Source organism: the organism of the source record quoted next, unplaced genomic scaffold, assembly GCF_019419815.1.
Source record: "Pyrus x bretschneideri cultivar Hongxiangsu unplaced genomic scaffold, Pyrus_bretschneideri_v1 Contig47, whole genome shotgun sequence".
NCBI lineage: Eukaryota > Viridiplantae > Streptophyta > Magnoliopsida > Rosales > Rosaceae > Pyrus > Pyrus x bretschneideri.
Genome location: NW_025999784.1, coordinates 528,073 through 548,415, shown reverse-complemented (window position 1 = coordinate 548,415; position 20,343 = coordinate 528,073). Strand labels below are relative to the sequence as shown.

General features: G+C 33.8%; 1 protein-coding gene across 1 annotated transcript; it reads right to left on the bottom strand.

Annotated features, from left to right (window-relative positions):
• Nucleotides 1–13,991: 13,991 nt before the first annotated feature.
• LOC103961684 (lysosomal Pro-X carboxypeptidase) lies at nucleotides 13,992–20,080 on the bottom strand. Its single transcript, XM_009374261.3, is given in 11 exon segments — nucleotides 13,992–14,240; nucleotides 14,338–14,387; nucleotides 14,588–14,667; nucleotides 14,762–14,917; nucleotides 16,347–16,502; nucleotides 17,380–17,466; nucleotides 17,468–17,504; nucleotides 17,603–17,715; nucleotides 18,594–18,727; nucleotides 19,066–19,255; nucleotides 19,565–20,080. Coding segments are annotated over 11 exon segments (1,545 nt in total). The 5' UTR covers nucleotides 19,973–20,080; the 3' UTR covers nucleotides 13,992–14,106.
• Between the last annotated feature and the right edge of the window lie 263 nt (nucleotides 20,081–20,343).

The following is a 20,343-nucleotide window of genomic DNA, read 5'->3' as shown; positions in this document are numbered from 1 at the left end:
TGGTAAATTTGCTTTTCAATATTTGTGAGAGAAGGAGGCCGGGGGAAATGAAATGTAGCTGTAAAGAAGAACAGTAATTTGATCACGTGCAGCATAGCATTATTGGTGTTTGGCCATTCCGGCCTGGATTTAAGAGGGGATTGGAGGAGGTGGGATAAATAAATCCACAGATCCCTTCCCTTTCCAATAAGCATGCGGGGGAGAGAGAGAGAGAGAGAGAGAGAGAGAGAGATGGATGGGATGGGATAAGATTTGTTGCAATACAATACAAACACAAATACAAATAGCCTTTGTTTTTGGGACAGGTATAGTCGTGTTTGAATCCTTTCCTCACATTTCTAGTCCCGTCTCTTTCTTTCTCTAACAAAACACTAACTGGGGTCTCAGTCTTCTGTCTCTCTGGGTGTCTTGTTATTTTCTTTTAGTTAATAATATCTTCTTATATATTATCTTTAATTTCTAGTTGGGATTTTATGTCTTCTTCCTCCCCATGAATTTCAGACAAATCCCACCTCAATTTTCCAGGTAGATTCACAACACCCAATTTCATTTCATCCCCCAACAAAAAGGTCCGATTGGATTGGATTATTGTTACCACTTGGTTTTAATTTTATAGTTTTAAGTAGTAAGTAGAACATGCATGAAACACATTAATCATAGGTGGTGGTTGTTGTTGTTGTTGGATTTGTGTGTGTTTGTGTCCTTTACCTTACTACTCATTCCTATCATGATATGTACCATGCAATTCATCTCTCAATCATATGTTGATGGGACAAGTCATGGATTTTAATAATTCATCGTTAAAAGCTAATACAAAATTATTGTACGATACTGAAACATATTATATATAATTTTTTTCTTTAAAAAGAAGACTAGTTGGTAGCTTTTTCATGGCAATCCACTATTATGGGGGCCGAGAAGATTCCCAGAGGTTTCTCAGCCTCCTCTGGTTGTCATCGTCTACCTTCATCCATGCCAAGTATCGAATCCCAGACATGTCATGTGAAATACAAGTCTGAAATTCATCTCCAACCGCTGGATCACCCTATGATGAAATAGTGTTCGTTGATCAACTTTGATACAAATTCAGGCTTTGTTGCTATTGCAAATAGTTATTTAAGTTAACAAATTAGTCATGGAATTTTAATAATTCATGGTTTTTTTTTTTTTTTGAACAAACAATATTATTTACACTAAAGGTGAGGGGTGGGCTTAGCCTCACAATGTGCTAGCAATAAGGTGGTTCAAATTCGTCTTTGGTGAGAATCGAACCTAAGACCTCTCACTTACAAGTAAAGAGGAATACCACTAGACCGTAATACCAGGTGGTAGTAATTAAATGGACTAAAACACCACCTATAATTAACTAGCGTTAGTGTGTTCAAATTTCAAATTTTCTTCATCTCATTAATGGATTATGCATCTAAATTATGAGACAATCGAAAATTTAATTATTGATATTGCGCATAGTTAATTAAGTTGGAAACTAGTTATGTTATAACACTAATTTTTTTTTTTTTCCAAAATGTTATAACACTAATTGAGCGTTCATATTTGTGCAAAGAGTGAAAAACATAAAAACTTCAAAAAAAGGAGTCCACACAAAAATGATCAAGATAGAATTACAGATTTCAAGACAAGTTCAAGTCATCGCACAACTTGAGGCTGATTCGAGTAATGTCTTGTCTAGGTTGAAGTTAGGAGGCTGATAAGTTTTCAAGATCAATCAACTGTCTTGTTTTTCACGGCGCGTAAACGAGTTAGCAAGGAAAGACAAGATTATCAATATGCCTTAATCTGACTCAATTAAAAACATGCCATCAACACGTCTCATCTGTCACAACGGCGGTGTATATAATTGATTGGTTACGCAATATCAGTCAAACGAAAGAAGGCCAATAACTGCCTAACAAAGGAAAACTCAATACTTTTTTCTTTTTGACGAAGAGTACGATATTTATTTTCTGAAAATTCTAAATAAAAGACATGTATTTTGGATCAACACTATTAAGAAGGATTGTATATCTTCAACTAAAATGAAAGAACTCGATGAACAAGTGCTTTAATGCCTATAAATACCTATTGTGGACCTAATGTTTCACACACTATTTTCATAAATTTGTTTCTACATTCCTTACTCTATTTTCTCTCTATCACATTCATACAATTTATTTCTATTTATTTCTAAGGGAATACAATTCGGTTTTGCTAATCGAATATTTTATACTTTGTTGTATCCTGGAAGTGACTTGCCAAGAGCCCTTTAGCAAACTCATTCGAGTGGGGACAAATAACACTTTAAGGAAACGATTCAAGTCGTACCTCAAAGTCATCATTCGGATTTTCTCTATATTTCTACATTTTACTCTAAGAAAACCTAATTAAAGACCCCACAATGGTAGAGTAAGGATCCAAGTTGGTAAGTGTTGAGTTCTAGAAAACAAGAAATGAAAGCCGCATACAACAACACTCTAAAACCAAGTATGTATTGTATAGTGAACATTAAAATGAAAAAACTAAATTTGCTTAAACTAATTTGGTACAAATCTTAAATTGTAAGAAGAACATTTTTTTTTTTTTGCCACTTAGTACTTCAGTCTAGTGGTATTCCTCTTCACTTATAAGTGAGAGGTCTTAAGTTCGATTCTCACTAAAGGTGAATTTGAATCAAATTATTGCTAATTCACTATGAAGCTAAGGCCATTTCTATTTTTTTTAACAGTAGATAATATTATTTGTTTAAAAAAAATTGTTTAACTTCATAATAAATTAATAATAATATAATTTAAATTTACTTTAACGAAAACTAACCTAAGAATAAAAAATGGTCAAGTGAGAGAGGCACTTACGTAAAGGTCGAAACTAACGGGAAATCTTTTTCATAAATTGAGTGTCCCTCAAAGATGTCGTTTGGCCAGGTGTGGGAATCCTTGACCATAAAGAAAGCTATCAGTGGGTGAGGCAGCTCTGCCATGTAATCTCTGTATAATTCGCCTGCAAATATATTTATTTTATTTCAATAAAAAATAGTTTATCTTGTTAAAAGAGACCAGGAAACAAGAGGGGCCTTTGGGATATAGGAGGAAGTTAATGAGATGAATTTTAATTAAAATGGTTTTTGAGATTAATATAATTTCTTATTTTTATGTTTTAGAATGATCAAAATGATTAATGATAGACAAACTCAAGCATTATTTCTATTAATTTCAAATCTCAGAAGTTAAAGTAAAAAATTATGTCAATTTCAAAAATATTTTAGCTAAAAAACATTATAATATCAAAGTAAGATAACAAATACGTAGTTTAACATTTTTCCATTTCTGGGGTTTTTGAATTCCCAAGTACACCACCTGGTTTCTGTAAGACCGATCCGTGAGACTTTGGAAAAAAAATTTCTTAATACCGGAATACGGATAGTACATCATGTTTTTTTATGTACATAATAAGAAATTGTATAATGACACATGATGTACCATCTCGTATTCCCGTCATATTGAAAAATCTCTTAATACTTTCAACTTCCTTCCAAACTCCCAACCCCCACTAAAATCCAGGCCACTCTTTTTGCATTGATTTCTGTCACGGTTTCAGAGATAAAAGGCCGTACTAATATTTGCATGCAAGACACAGGAAGTGTGAAATTACAGAGCATCTCGAGTCGATACTGTATATGGACATACATACATATCTCTTGGCTGGAAATTTTTCAATAGGCATTTTTTTATAGGGTTAAATTGCATCCCTCCCATCGGAGAAATAACCACATTTAAATCTCTTGTGGATGGAAATTTGATTTCATTTCTGCATGTGACATTTGCATTTTCTTACTAGGATGCTCTTATCACGAAAAATGCAATTTATCAATCATTCACCGTTTATGTATTTATTGGCCAATTTCAGCTTTGGAATTTAGTACCATGCTTCGACGTACTTTATACTCTACATTTTTAACCGTTAAACTTTTGTTAAAGATACGATGATTAAATTTTCTCTTGAAATATAAAATACTCCAAAATACTTTAGAAACTTGACTCGGTTCCTATAAAATATATATATTTTAAATAGAAAATGATGATCAGATATTTGTCAGGTAAACAGCTGGGTTTTCTGGAAAATGCTATGCTTGTACAAATACTGGGTTGGAGTAACACACACACACATATATACGCTTTTTATGTAAGGGGATTTCCATTTTTTTCAAAAAATGGGAACTAAGTGTGGGGCCTACTCCACATCAAGCTTCAACGATCCGAACAGTCTAGTTTGTAAGTCTCAATTCATAGATCATCCTTGCAAAAATTCAATTCAATCTAAAATCATTTGCCTATTTAATTATCAAGATAAAATTTTATTGTTTGCTATATAACAAAGTATTCGTTAATTTTTTTAAACCCAATTAGATGTCTTAAATATTTTCGATTTGGCTAATATTTTGCATGGATGATCTTTGAGGTGCAACTTGAAAAATAGACAGTTCGGATCGTTAAAATTTGATATCGTGTAGACTCAACAACTAATCCCCATTTTTATTAAAAAAATAAAGATCTCTTCCCTTAAGGTTATATGTGTGTGTGTGTGTGTGTATTTATAGTTTACATGAGGAATGCTTAATCATAATTGATTACTTTATTGCAATTTACATATGTGACTCATGCTGCTGCTTCTTCAGATGCATCAGCAGTACATTAACAGGAGGGACTGGCCAAACTGGCAAACATGTACCGCCTCAAAGGCCACAAACAATGTATCAAAATCTCAAGGTTGGTACGCATATATCCATCTCTTCATTTCAACTTATATTTCTAGTTCAATGGACATGCATGCATGGCACCTATTTGATACTCTTTCATAAATATCTTATTCTTATTTTGTTCTCATATAAATATATCACATTCTTAAACAACTAGTTGATGACAATGTGATGACTCAGAATTAATCGAGAGAATTAGCCCTACAACCGTGGATATATATCACTTTGAATAAATAAACAGAATATTGAAGTATATATTCCTCTTTTAGTGAAAATTTACAATCTATAAACCATACTGAATTTTGACAAAACCAAAATTCGTAGTTTCCAAATTTTATGTTCACTAATTTTCCCCATAATCCTCCAAAATTTTCAGGTTCGTCCATTAGACGAGGCAGAATTCCTTTCAAGTTGCAAAATTCTGAGGTTTTCATGTCAAACCCATTGTTTTGACTCGTAAACACTGTATTTCAACTCGTAAAAATCGTATTTTAACATACGAAATCATAGGAATTGCAAAACAAGAAACATGATAGATTACAAATTACCAAATGTTTTGATTGATAAGCTACAGTAAGAGAAATCAAAGCTCAAATATGTGTGACGATTTGAAGATAAGTCTTAGATGCATCGAAAGGATTTTGTTTTAAATTATACAAATCGATTTAGATGACTTGTTCATGTTCTAGGGTTTTGTTGACAAAGCACCATAAACATGCATGAATACTCTCATTTGATTTTAATTTTAACCTAGAATTAGACACTTAGAAAATTTTCAACATCAGTCTCTAACAAGGTTTAAAGTCTCGTTACTCCAACATACATATAGCATGAAAATCAAAATTGAAAATGCCAACGGGGGTTGACTAAGTTGGTAAGGATCATTTTCTTCGCTAGACCAAGACCTAGGTTCGAGTCCCGCTCCCTGCAATCCCTCTTGGTGGACGATCTATAAAAATCAAAAAGGGGCTAAAACCCCTCTCTAAGTTCTCAAAAAGACTTATGGTATACACTAGCCCTAGGATGGAATAGCCTCCCCTGCCCCCTAAAGTTTTTTCAATCAAAAAACAAAATCAAAATCAAAATTGAAATTGAAAATAGATTTGATTCTGAAACCCCAAGCACATCCACAAAAAATTATTGGTTTTTTTTTTTTTTTTTTTAACTCAAAGTAGTTACCAAACAAGATTTTATTTTTCGAATTTAAATAAAATGAAAACTGGAACCAAAAGCTAAAAACTGAAAACGAAATGGTTATTAAACGATTCCTAATTAAAATTATAATCACTCAAGGAAAGAATGCATGAAATATAAGTGAAAATACAAATAAACTGCAAATACCAATACTGCATTTACATTTTCATGATATCCCGTTTTAAGAGCATTTGCAATGAAATACATTCACATTTTCGAAAGATTTTTCAATCACTTTTGCTTCACTGACAAAAAAGATATGTAAATTTAAATAATTATTTACATTTTTCAGTCACGATTAGAGAGTTTTCCGACCAACTCTAATGATATATTTTATATGCATCATATAATAGCAATAGCATACTGCATAAACTGCAGAGCATTTCAGTTTTCTAGCAAACTAGCAATGATTTTTGTCTTTATAAATTAGGGTTTCATACACCCCTCTTTACTGCATACATATTCTCGTTAATTTTTTTTTTTTTCTATTAAACTTCTTCAATTCGTTTGATAAGATGATTAGAAGTTAAGAGGGGTGTGTAAGAAGTAAAACCTGAGGTGAGAAGTAAAACACATGGCATATAATGATCACCCTTTACCTAATATAAAGCTACATGCATGGGGACCGAGAACCATTTGGGATCTACCAAGTTGGTGGCAAAGTTCCAGATATTCGCCCCAGTTCTTTTTAAAGTAACAATATACACTTTTAAATTTATCTTACTGACAAAACCAACATATTTTAAAAATTAACAACGTTATCAATATTAACATGCTGCATGCTAGAATAATTTGAATCCCCAAACACACCCTTGAAAATTGATACGATAAATCAATCGAAAATATAAAACGAATGTTTGTTGTTTCCCCTAACTTCATCAAAAATTATTTTAGAGACTTCAAGATACAATTTGACCAAGAAACCCCTACATAATTAATAATAGTTTTTATCTATCAAGTTGATTAAAATTGTGTACCATTCCTCCGCACAAATTCGAACTCTGTAATCTGTTATTTAAATAAATTTACTTGTAAAATATTAACTATGTCAAAAACTAAAATTACTTAAAATTTAGAAAATACTTACAAGATTTGTGTATTACATGAGCATTATTTTGTATCCACCCACATGTTTTGTATTCAAAGTGGGGACCTTGGTCCTTACATGAAGAATACACGTCTTGTAATGGACCACACATTCTGGTAACCGTTGACACCTGCAAATTTATAGAGCCGATTTCTTGGACCGAATAATTTCTTAGTGATGCCACCTTAAAAATTATATATTATTGAATCTTGATGATTTCACTCCAGGAGATTTGGGTTTAATTTGAGAGGAGAGGAGAAATGCCAAGGAGACTCACTAAAAAGTGAAATTTTTTATAGATTTTTTGCCACCTCATGTTTTTGGTATACTGTTTTATAATGTTAGAACGAGAATTGACGTTAAACTATGAGGTGTCAGATAGTTCATGGAGATCACCAATGTGATATAGTCCCCTTAGCATTTCTCTTTGATAAGAATATGAAAAACGAGGAAATGGATACAACACATATGATATATCTCCGAAAATTTTAGGTCCGCCTCAAATTTTTAATTTAATCATTGTGGCCGATGAAATTTGTTGAACACTTTCAACGTGACTGTATAGTGGTGAACACACTATTTAATTAGCTTAACTAAATTTAAATCTACTTTATCACTATCTTTATAAACGAGACACTTAATTTTGTATTTGTAGGACACTTCAAATGCGAACGTAGCTAAAACTACCATACGTTTGCCACTGCAAAATTATAAGAATCTACCTATTTTTAGGGTTTAGGAAATATTCGCTGCTAAATAATAAAACAAAGGGAATTTGACATATAAAACGAAAAAGGAACTATAATTAGAACACAAAAGAAGGTAAATAAAAAGTAATGTAATATGAAAGGAAATGCTACGAAAAGTCGGCGAAAGGTCTGACATATCAGACAAAAAATGAATTTGCCCGAGAAATTACTAGTTGGCCTGCAATTTGAAGCATTTAAAATCCTAGAAACCAAACACCAGTCTCTCTCATCACCCATCATCTTTCTCTCTCCCTCTCTCTCTCCTCCTCTTTAGTGAGCTTATTAAAAATACAGCAATCAAACAAAGCATGCATGATCATCTGGCACATTAAAGTTACAAAAAATATTCAAAGAAATGCAACTATAAATATTATATAGGCTTTTTGGTTAAAATGATTTTTGATATTTGTATAATACATCACTTTGATGTATGAAATTGAAAATCAATAGAAATGGTCCCTGAGATTGTCCACCATCTATTATTTTGGTCATTCCGTTAAAAACTCCGTTAAGTGTTCTAGAGCTTTTGACCAGAAGTTTAGGCAATTTTCAAAGCTTCGTAACTCAATTGTTTCTTTATCAAATTTGACCCATAATATATCAAAATGAAGATAGGAAAGTGTAGAACAAGATTATAACTATTTGGAAGCCCTAATGGTTGCCAGAGATGGCCGGAAAATAGCCTGAAAAGTGACTGATCCGCAGGAAAAGTGGAAAACTTGGCAGAAACTAGGTAAACTTTAAACGTTCGTAACTTCTTCAATACTCAATGAAATCGAGTGATTCAAAAATAAAAATCGTACTTCTCAATGAGACAAATATAATGGTATCTTTATCGATAGCCACTTCTCCATGATTTGGCCGGAAAATGGCTCGAAAGTGGCTAACTCGAGACCAAAATAGTCATTTTCGAGCCATTTTCCGGCCAAACCAAGATGATTTAGTGATCGATAAAGGTACCATTCTCTTCATCTCGTCTATAAGTATGATTTTCATTTTTGAATCACTCGATTTCGTTGAGTATTGAAGAAGTTATGAACGTTTAAAGTTTATCCAGTTTCCAGCGAGTTTTCCAGTTTTCCCGCGGACTAGTCACCTTTCAGGCTATTTTTCCGGCCATCTTCGGCAACCATTGGGGCTTCCAAATAGTTATAATCTTGTTCTATACTTTCCTATCTTCATTTTGATATGTTATGGGTCGAATTTGGTTAAGAAACGATTGAGTTTCAAAGCTCTGAGCCCAAACTTTCAACCAAGAGCTCCAGGACACTTAGCAGAGTTTTTAACGGAGGACAATCTCATGGACCATTTTGACTAAAAAAACCTATTATATATTAGCCAACTTCCAAGCAGCCAACCAGATCAAAGCCAACAAAACTAAATGAATGAGTTGTTTTTTAATGAATATATATATTTGCAGGAATTAAGTGTAGTATAACAAAAACGGGATGACAGATTTTGTAGGGACTTTACCGTATAGGATCCTATATTAGAGAGTGAAAACTCAAGAAAATATAAATGGTGAGTTCACGATTTCTAGGTTAGTACTTAACTCAACTTTATTATAAAAATTTATTTGGATCCAGTTGTCTTATTTCTAAATCCAACTAAAACATTTTCTCTACTAAACTTTCAAGTTTGCCCTTAAATAAATAAGAATAAGATAATAAACATAGGTGTTTTTATCTCTACACCCAATAACTCAAAACCTAGGACACCACTGCACTCTTCCATTATTTCCGGTAAAACCCACCCAAGTGAAAGCAAGATCATCACCCAAGTGAAAACAAGATCATCACCGACCATGGGCTTCAAAATTTTCAATTGGGATTATTTATTGAAATTTTAGGAGTAAATTATTAATATTGTATCCAGTTATATATCCCAAATCCAAGTCGTGTAAAAGCAATTTCATCCACGGCACAATTTGGAGAGCCCAACAAAGAAAATAAGCAGAAGCTGCAAATCAAAAGCACTTTTGTAAAGGGGAAGTTGTGGGAAGCCGTACCTCCAGTGAAAGAGCTCTCGTGAAGAAAAGTAGCAGATACAGCACTGGAACAGCTATTATTGCTTGGAAAAAGAAAAAAAAACATTATATGGTCATATGTTACTTTGGGCACCTTCAACTTCTTATCAGACATCATATTTTCCATTTCCAGAAACTATGAATTGGTGATACCATTTGGTCTGTTTGTTGGGTGCCTCTTGACTATTGTTTTGAATGAGACATTGCAAGAAGTGGTTCCCAGGTCCGAGGAGAATGCCAATGGGATAGTAGTTTGTTTCGCCAGAAATAATGGAGTGGTGGAGTAGTGTGCTAGGTTTTGGGTCATTAGGTTTAGAGATAGAAACATCGATTGTTATTTTCTTATTTATTTATTTAAAGTTAAACTTGGAAGTTTAGTGGATAAAACTTTTTAGTTGGATGTAAAGATAAAATAATTGGGTCCAAATAAAATTTTCCCTTTATTATAGTTAACGATAACTCTGCTAAGAAGCTGGTCTTATAAGCTATATAAAAAGTCGCAATTTCCCAAGGCATATGTCATTAGCAGGAGAAAAATTAATGTGTCACCAATTCAATCACAGCCATTTAGTAGTATGGTCTAATAGAATTTTTTTTCACTTGTAAATAAGAGGTTTGAGATTCGATTATCGCCAAAAGATAATTTGATCCATATTATTGCTAACTCATTGTGAGGCTTAGTGATATTTATATTCACTTTATTATAAATAATATCGTTTGTTAAAAAATAAATAAATAAAAATAAAAAACTATGTGGAATAAGGCCACGTCTCCAAACTCTGGGGTTCTGGCCTGCCCTTAAACGGGAGGTTGATATCAGAAACGGCATGCGAGGACCAGGGCCCACGAGATCAAACGTTTTCTTTCCTAAAGTGGGCCCTAACAGTGGGGCCCATAAGGCCAATCGGGTGTGCATACTCTCTCTGCATATCTGCATATGTTTTTACCTTTCCCCCTTTTACCTTGGTGAATTCGGGCAAATAGAGGAAAAACAGGAGTGAACATTGGAACATCAGAAGCATATGGGTGACGCAATCGGGTTTCTGACACGTGGCATGTGATACTGTAGCACTGTAAAATTAACTGTAGTGTGGAGTGATGGTGGTGGTGGACGGTGGTGGCGTGGTTTTTCAGATATGGGGGCGGGACCATCAACCGTAGGTTCTTGCAGAGGGAAGTTGTAAGAAAAGAACCCTACAACTAGGGGCCATGACCCTGAACTTGCCAAGGAATTTGAGGAAGATGGGACATGGGTTGTGAAAGGGACTCTGTCAACTTGCCTTTCATAGAGGATATGGTATTTGCAAAATCTTTGCAATGGTGCACCAGCAGCAGCAGCAGCAGCAGGCGTTACACAACCACAAGTAGCCGATGCACGAATTAGGTATCAACTGTTTTGATAATTGTTATGCTATAAAGTTGGAACCTATCTATATATAGATTACACGTGTGTTTTTACTGTTAATAAGATAATGACATGTATAAGTCAAGAACTCAAGAAGACAGGAATGCCCTCTCTAATGCTGAGCAAGAAATTAGTACACTCCTAGTTAAGGAATAACTAGAGGTGTCTGATATGTAGGCGGAATGTGGTAACAAAAATTCGCCGTCTTCAATCTTAACAAATTTGTATCTACAAAACAATCACCACCTTTGATCAAAGACCAACGCCTCACGCGCCCACGAGGTGGAGGTGTTTGGTCATGAATCCGATGCCTAAGTTAGTTTCTCTAAAAAAGAGTGAGTGTTTAGGGATTGTATGCGTAACAAAAAACTTACTAAAATTTGGTGGAGATGGAGGTAATTATAGGAAGGAGTCCCCGGCCATATTTTTAGGGCTTTGCCTTACACATATGGAGCTGATCTTCAATTGAGAGTATTAAAGATAGAATTTAGTAATTAATCCTATCTTTAATGTCTTTGACTTTTCCATGCCATGAGTGGGGAGCTTTGAGTAGTCATCATCAGCTGCTTAGGCCTTCAAGGATACTGAACTGTGCATGAAAGTATTTGAGAGCATTGCCAACTTAATGAGGGCGGTCTTGTCTATCTTGAGAAAAAAAAATCCACATGTCGTCTTCTGAATTTTTGGGATTATTTTTTGCTCAACACCACCTTGCTAATCTAGGAGTTGGGTTTAACTGTTTTTTATTTTCCTGCCCTTTGTATTAGATCCCTATTGAAAGATGATTTACTAGGTGTTTTAAGCTGAAAGAATACAAAAAACACTATGAATCTTTAAACCTTACAAAGATTACTAAATCTTGATATTGATAGCAGCTGGTTAGGCAAGATTTGATGATCACCATAACAATTCTATCTATTTGGCCTTAATACATTTGTGTAAATGGCCACCACAATAAAGGAATGAGATCGACATTGAGATGTACAACGGCATCACTCACCAAATCAATGATCGAATTTGTCTTCGCGCATGCCAAATGAAAACAACAGATCCCATGTTCTTCAAAGTCTTAAACATAATAGAAAATGTCACACTCGTGATTGTGATGAATTATCATCAATCAATAATAAAATGACACGCGATTAAGTGAGTCTCATAAAGTTTCTCTCTATGACTAAAGTATAATGAGATTTACGTTTGACATAAAAAATTAAAAGTGAACTTATCAAATGCTTTTCAAAAAAGCATTTGCATTTTTTGTTTAATTTTATTGATGTATTTCTAATATTAGCGCATTTATTTAAAAACTTATGATTGTAAAGATGAGACCAATTACGCATATAAGTTGATTGTGATTGTTGATGTGTTGTGCCGGCATAGAACAACCCATATAACACATATATGCAATCATTTTTTTAAGTTAATAATACTTAGCATATAATGATGTAAGGTCGTGGATGGTTATGACTTATATATCAATGACTTTCACATCATGGGAGAAAGATTTCACTTTCAAGATAGATAGACGATCTTCAGAAGTTTGAAGTTTGAACACTCAAATGACCTTTTCCTTTGATCCCTGCCTAACTTTTAAAGGCGTGTCTATCTATATCTCAACACATTATCCACAATTAGTATGTACACGTTTTTTATATCGGACATGCATGCCATTGGCCCCTCTCTAAGTTCACCGATTTTAGGAGAGTAAGGGCAAGAGCATGTAAATTGTGTTCTAAAGGGTGATATTTTTGTGTAACTCCATCCGTTTGGCTTAGGAAATAGTGATTACTGTTTAGAAATATAAATTTTTTTTATTTTTTTGGCTTGTAAGTGTGTTTAAGTGTGGCCACTTAGTACTACGGTCTAGTGGTATTCCTCTTCCCTTGTAAGTGAGAAGTCTTAGGTTCGATTCTCGCCAAAAGCGAATTTGAACCGCATTATTGCTAGCTCATTGTAAGGCTTAGCCTACCTCCTTCTCCTTTTAGTGTAGATAATATCGTTTGTTTAAAAAAATGTATTTAAATGTAAACTTTGTAAGTCTATTATTTGAAAATAAAATCCAGTGTATAACTCCAAAAATTTAATTTCAAATACAAAGCTATTAGATATGAGTTTGTGTAAGCTGAGCCCAAAGTTTTAGGATTTGGACCTTCCATTATTGGAATGAGTTTGTGGTCTGTGGCACCGGCTCTATTGACTACAGGCTCGGGCAAGATAAGCCATTATCTTACCTATTGGACCTGTCCTATAAAGTAGGTCCAAGTCTCCAACATGTTATCCCGTCTCTTGGGTTTCCACAATTCTTCTTCTCCCCAAAATAAACTAGGAGAATGAGAGGGTTTGAACAAACAGTGAGTTGAAGGAAGACCATACTCATTAGAACGATTCACCACTTGCGAATTCTCGTAATTCTTGAATTTGAATGTTATTTTGGGCCTGCTTTTAGGCTTTAGTTCGTTTTTGTAATGTGAAGTTTGTTCGCACGGTTTGGTTCATTTGTTTGGAATAGTGGATATTCACTTTCCTTGGGTTCGGATCTAACTCAAGTTACGCCCCTATTTAGTATCAACATACCCAAATTACAGACAAAATATTCAATATTTGTAATGAGCATGTAGGTCAAGTAGTTAAAAGTGCTTTACTCTTGCAGCCAAGATTCTATGTTAGAATTTCTCTTCTTCGATATTCATTATTCGCAATGAGCTTGTAAATTAAGTAGTTAATAGTGTCTACCCTTACACCGAAGATCCCGTGTTCAAATTGCCCCTCGTCAATATCGCTGGTATAAAAAAGTAAAGGTCATTGTTTAAAGAAAATGAGAAGGCCTTTTAGATTTATTCCGCCTTTTGAAGGCAAATCATGAGGTTTGATTGAGTGTGAATGTGTATGATATGATTAATATAGTTGGGCAAGGTCGTGGTAATATTGGGAGATCCAATTTCCAATGATGTTGATCTCTTGTTTCCTCACTTCTTTAAGCCATTCTGGATCTTCACTGTTTTTGAACCTCAAATCTACATGGTGAGCACCTGCCAACAACCAATACCACAAATATACAAGTTAACACTATACATTAATTCTCCTTAATTTTTTTATAATTTCATATTTCTATTTGTAGATATCAACCTTCTTTTGCAACAATGGCTACTATGCTCTTGGATATATTCTTCAGCACCCTGAAGAAAAAAAAATAAAAAAATAAATAAATAAATAAACATGTAAAACCATCCATTAAAACTTTAACAGATACTCTGATCACGTCATTCGTATGTACGACGCATTTTAAAATTGCGTGAGAATGATCTTAATAGAGTGATTCTACTTAAATTTCTCTTTAACGTAGTGAAAATAGAGAAACAAAAAGATATTTAATTACCCTCCACCACTCCAAGGGTCTCTTAAGCCATTAAAGAAGATAATATTGCTTCCATATCTTTTTAAAACCCTCTTAATATCCTGCCACAAATTAAAACACAAAAATAAAATTAAATAAAAAGAAGAAGAAACTATAGAAAATTATTTGGAAATGATAGAAAATATGGATACTCACATGGCCGCCGAACTCAGTGGTGATCCAAAGGGGCCTCGGTTCAATGCCAAAATTCCTCATGCATGAAGCGGCTCTGTATTTGTACTTCCATTCGGAAGCTGGGAATATGCTCTCCTCGGTGTTTCCGCCCATTGGCATTATCATTTCTGTGCAAGCCTGCACCAAATTTGTTTTAGCTAAACTCAGTAACACGAGAAAGACTTGGGTGTCACTGTAGATATATACACATGTTCTTAAATGACGAGGGGCTGGAAGAGTTGATTCGAAAGGCAAATTTAGGCTATCTGCCTACATTGAATAGTGATTTTTAGGTTCTCGATGTTCGATTCAGGCTTATGATATTTTTGTAGGAAGAAAATGACGAGACGAATTGAACTCGTCGCTTTGCAGCGATATAAGGTGGATTTTAGCATTTTGACGATATTTGAAGGATTAAAAAACAATTTAAGTTTTAAGGATGTTTTCAGAAAATTGTAATTTCTTGTTTGATTTGCTTTTGCATCTAGGGTTTTCGTAAGACTATCTGTATAAACAACTTTAGCACACGTCACATCAGAAGTGCTATAAAAACACTTTGATACATCTCTGAAGTGTATACAAAAAATTTCTCAACAACGCGTGACATGAATGTGGTCATCTTATCAAATTTCTGCACATTATAATGCTGACAACGACGATCATGATGGTGTTGATAAGAGTAAACTTTGGGTTAAACTCAAACTGTATTTTTTTAGTTGGAAACTCGTGAAATTAACCAAAAAGGTTAAAAGTAAAACAAGGTTTTCACTCCTTAGGCTCCAAAGGGATAATGATTAGTTATATCAATAATGATATCATGGTTCAATTTTTGATTATGAGACCATGTTTTCCTTGGATACTCCCCACCATGTTCTCTCATAATGGGTGAAGATCTTTTGATTCCAACTCACGAAAGTGTTTTCCCTTTTTTTATTGGGTTCATAAATGATTCTTTTAGACTATCAATCACTCGCATTCATTGAATTGAAATCCGGATACGATCTCACAGCTTGAAGTCGATGGTTTAAGAAATTTTGTATCACTCATTTTAAATTTTACAACTCTTATTTGTTCATTCTACTTACCCACCTCTCACAAACTAAGAATCTGAATTCCTCGCTCCGTCTCTTGAATAATTTAGATTACTTGATCCGTCGTCCCATGATTGCGAGATCTAGTGAGAATTTGAATTCACAATCATAGTGTGGTTGTGTGGTAAATATAGATTTTATATTTCATAAATAGTTTTACTGTTCTGAATAACATTTACATTAATTAGTATGATTAGTTTTTTTTTTGTTTTTTTTATAAGATGTATGATTAGTTTAAGATCATATACATGATTTTGTTTTTTTTGTTTTGTTTATTATTTTATGATTAATTTACGATGATATACGTAATTTCATTTCATTTTATTTTATTTTACAAAAAGATATTTTAAGCCACCCAATTTAGGAAAAGATATACATGGCATTTGAATTATTCATTCACTTGTATTCTTTTTCTTTGTAATTAAGCTCTAATTTTTATTTTGGAATTTAGAGAAAAAGGAGGAATGTTCCCCTACCTGCCAAGACCATCCTCCAAGGTCGTGAGGATCAGAGTCATCATCAAGATCGAAACACGTGGCCTTCCCACTATAATTGTAGTATACAGAAGCTGCACCGTACAACTTCTTAAATGTATCGTTTCCAGTCGTTGGATCATCTATCGCCGCACACATCTGCACCACTAGGTTAAATCAAAACTACAAATATACCCTTCTTCAATGCAAAAGTCATTTCCGAACACTCATTTTTATGCGAATTTAATTTCTAACATTTAGATTTTAAAGTGCTACTGTACTTCCATATTGTCTTATTATTCTACTCATTTTTAAATAAAAAATTTAATGGCAAGTTTATTCTTGTACAAAATTACATCGAATGACATATAAGCAAAAGATTAAAAAAGTTTTTTTGTTTGGGAACAGAAGTGATGTAGGTGGCCACACCTCTTCCTGTATCTTTTTGGCACATCACTGTTCTCACAGTCCAACTCAAAACCAAGCGAAAGATCCAATATTTTAGTTGCTTCTTTTTTTGGTGCTTGCAACTCATATCACATCGAATAGTGAACTGAACTTCGATTGAGCAAGATATTATGCAATTTTTGAATTTAAGAAATTATTGCTGACAAGATGCAAATAGTGAGAAAAGTAGAACAAATTAAAACTCTTTGGTTTGTCGGCATTAGACGGAATACCAACTTATGCACTCTTCAGATGGGTTTTCTGATTTGGTCGACAAAATTGACGAAAAAGACAAAGAGATTAGAGTTCAATAAAACATAAAAAGCTTACTAAAGTTTATCTTCGTAGAGCAAAAGGTTAATTGTACCTGGTTTATTTGTTCTCTTTTTACATATAGCTAGGAGTGGAAATATTGGTTAGGTGGGGAAACGATACGACAATAAGATGGACTTAGTAGCACTTTTAAATTAAAAATCAATGCAAATAACAGGACATAAATAAATCAGAATATGCAGATAGAGAAAAATGTTTGCGTGAAAAGTCATTTCACAATACAAAAAGAAATATATTTTGTGAGTATTTGTTTTACCTGTTTGACTGGAAATGCTGGCATGGGACTTAGGAAATTGGAGGGAGTAGGATAATCAGTCATTGCTGTGTAAGTGAAGGCGGTACTGAAGCCAACCTTCAAGATCATCTGCACTAATATAATTCCTGAAATATAAAAGAAAAGAAAATTTTAATGAATATGTAGGGTTTTTTTTCATAAATATTTATTTATACCTTTGTTAATTTAATATTATGGGTCATACTTGCATATTTTAAATGAATTTCGGAGCAGTTCGAGCCCTCCAGGTTCATCTGCTGTGCTTTCGATCTGTTCCCATGAGCCCTTGATCACTTTGTAGCAATTTTCACTCTCACTCTAAAATTATTAATACGCAATTCGAACAATAAAATAATTATTCAGGAAAGTTTCTTAAAGTAAATTATGATGCATGAGCTTTGCAGGCTGTAATTACAAATCTGGAATATGCTAATTAACATCTCTTTCTCTTATAGTAGGATTATCTCATCTCTTTTTTCCCCCTTCCTTTCCTCCCTTCCTATTTGAACGGTCACGGCTAAACCACGTCAACATCTTATATTAATTTTTTTATAGAAAGGGAAATACAAAATAGAGAATGTGAGAGGAGGGGATGGAATGAGAAAGGGAGAAAATCCTGATCCGTTTCTCTAAACACATACATTAATTGTATCTTTTTGTTTTCCATTTTTGTTGGAACACACATTGTAGCTTGAATGCTTGATTAGTACGAAATCTCCTAAATTAAAAAATATTCTCTTACTAGACCACGTTAATAATTCTGACTTACGAACTAACACATGACAGATTTCGAAAACTAAACTTTTAGAGTATCAATTTAGGATAATTAAGAAATATAGCCTTTCGAGCCCTCTCCGGACCTCTCAAGCAATGCTCAAACTCCCTTGAGATCCCTTGAACAATGCTCAAACCCCTCAAAGTAACATATTAAACGTTGAAAAAAAAAATTAATAAAAAATGTTTGAAAACTTTGAGTTTTAATGATAAGGACAAAATAAAGGGTAAAATAAATAGTATCAGGTTTGACTTTTTAGTGTAAAAATGTGGTTTTTCGTTAAAATGAACAGTACTATAAGTTTTTCGTTAAAACTCTCTTGAAAAAATGGACTAAAAGTTTTAACATGTCTCTAAACTCGACTACTTTTCTGAATTTACCCATGTATATGTTTATGTTGAGAGAGAGAGAGAGAGAGGACCCTAAAGTCTTGAGTGACGATGTTGCTGAAGCTGTACGGAGATGTAATATTCTCAAAATTGAGGATGGGAGCCGATGATGCCAAGGCTCCAATTGTAACGTGCGGATACTTCAACCTAAACCATGCTGCCAGCACTGCATTTTTAATTAACAACTTTGATTAAATTTGACGCTCACTATTAAGGATTTGGATCCTCTCCTGATCTAATGGAGAGGATCCTCCTGATCCATCATCGTGGGCATGTTGAATAAATATCCAACGGCTACAAACAAAATGATTTTTTTAAAGTTATAATAATTATAACCGTTGGATAAAAATCCAACGACCCATGATGATGGGTCAGGAGGATCCTCTCTATTAGCTCAGGAGAGGATCCAAATCCCACTATTAACTCCCTAATCCCATGCCAGCTGTTTAATCAACTGCAAATCATACATATTAGGAAAAAAGGATTATTTAATTATTGACATACTTCCTCCATAGGAACCTCCGAAGACCACCACAGGAGAGTCAGTTGCTGATAAATTTTTCTTCAAATCAATGATTAAGGAAGCATAATCTGCCAGTGCCTGTGTTGAACTCAAATATCCAAGTGTGGTTGCATTACCATAAGCTACCTCCTTGTTTCCCCCATAGGGTATAGACTTCCCATAGAATCTATGCTGCAATGCAATGTGGTCATCTCAAATTATATCCAAAAACTAAAATATGTTATCTTGTCAGACGATATGACTTGCTATGTGATTAAATTCTTATTCAAAAATATTGATTAAAGTAACTGTCTTTATAGTCTGACAACAAAATATATTAGATATCTAGAAAATGAGTCTTATATCTTCTTTTATTTTCCAATACATAGGATAAATATATCAAATTTTGGACTTCAGATACAAGGAGACAAACGATCTTAACCAACTGAATTTAAAAGAGGATTATCTCTTTAAAATCTAAATTTGGAAACAAAATCCTACCTCAATGAAAACGATGAGGGCTTTGAAGTGGGGAGCTGTCTCATACAAAAAGCCAGTGTTTTGTGCAAACCAGTCTATATTTCCTTCATTTCCTGTGTAAACAAAGATCGGAGCATTGCTCTTGGCTCCTCCCCAATGCGTGTCGTTGATCAAATACCTTTGTTGGAAGGTTTGGTAGCTTTTGGGGTAGAAATTGAAATGGTCAAGTATTTGGGTGAAGTATCTGGTTCTGTAAATTTGGTTTTTTCCAGAAGAAGAAAGTGATGAGAGCTTTTCAGGGGAAACGAGAGAAGATGGAAACCTAGCAGGAAGCGTGGTTCTGGCAAAGGAAGTGGAAGGAGACAGCAGCAAACAGAAGAAAGAAAACCAGAGAAATATTGAGGAATCTTTGAGTTTTGTTATCTTCATGTTTGTGGCAGACAGATTTGGAATTTTAGCAAGTGTGTGGAGAAGCTTTGGCAACTTAGAGAGAGAGAAATGTCCAAAGTCTGCAGCTTTCTAAAGAATAGTGCCAACCGCCAAAGAATGTGACCTGTCATGGATAAAAATCATGGAATGTTGATTAACTTTTTGTGTTGGAATATGGACTTCTTTTTGCTAGAAAAAAAATTGAGAAATAAGACCCAAAAATAAAAGAAGAATAGAGAGGGTTGGGCATAGAGAGGTTACGAACGTGTAATTCTAAATGTTTGATTTTTGTGGGGTGAGATTATAATTAAGATTCTCTTCTTTTCTCTTTCCATTCTTTTCATCTTATTCTTTTATATTCTTTATTTTGT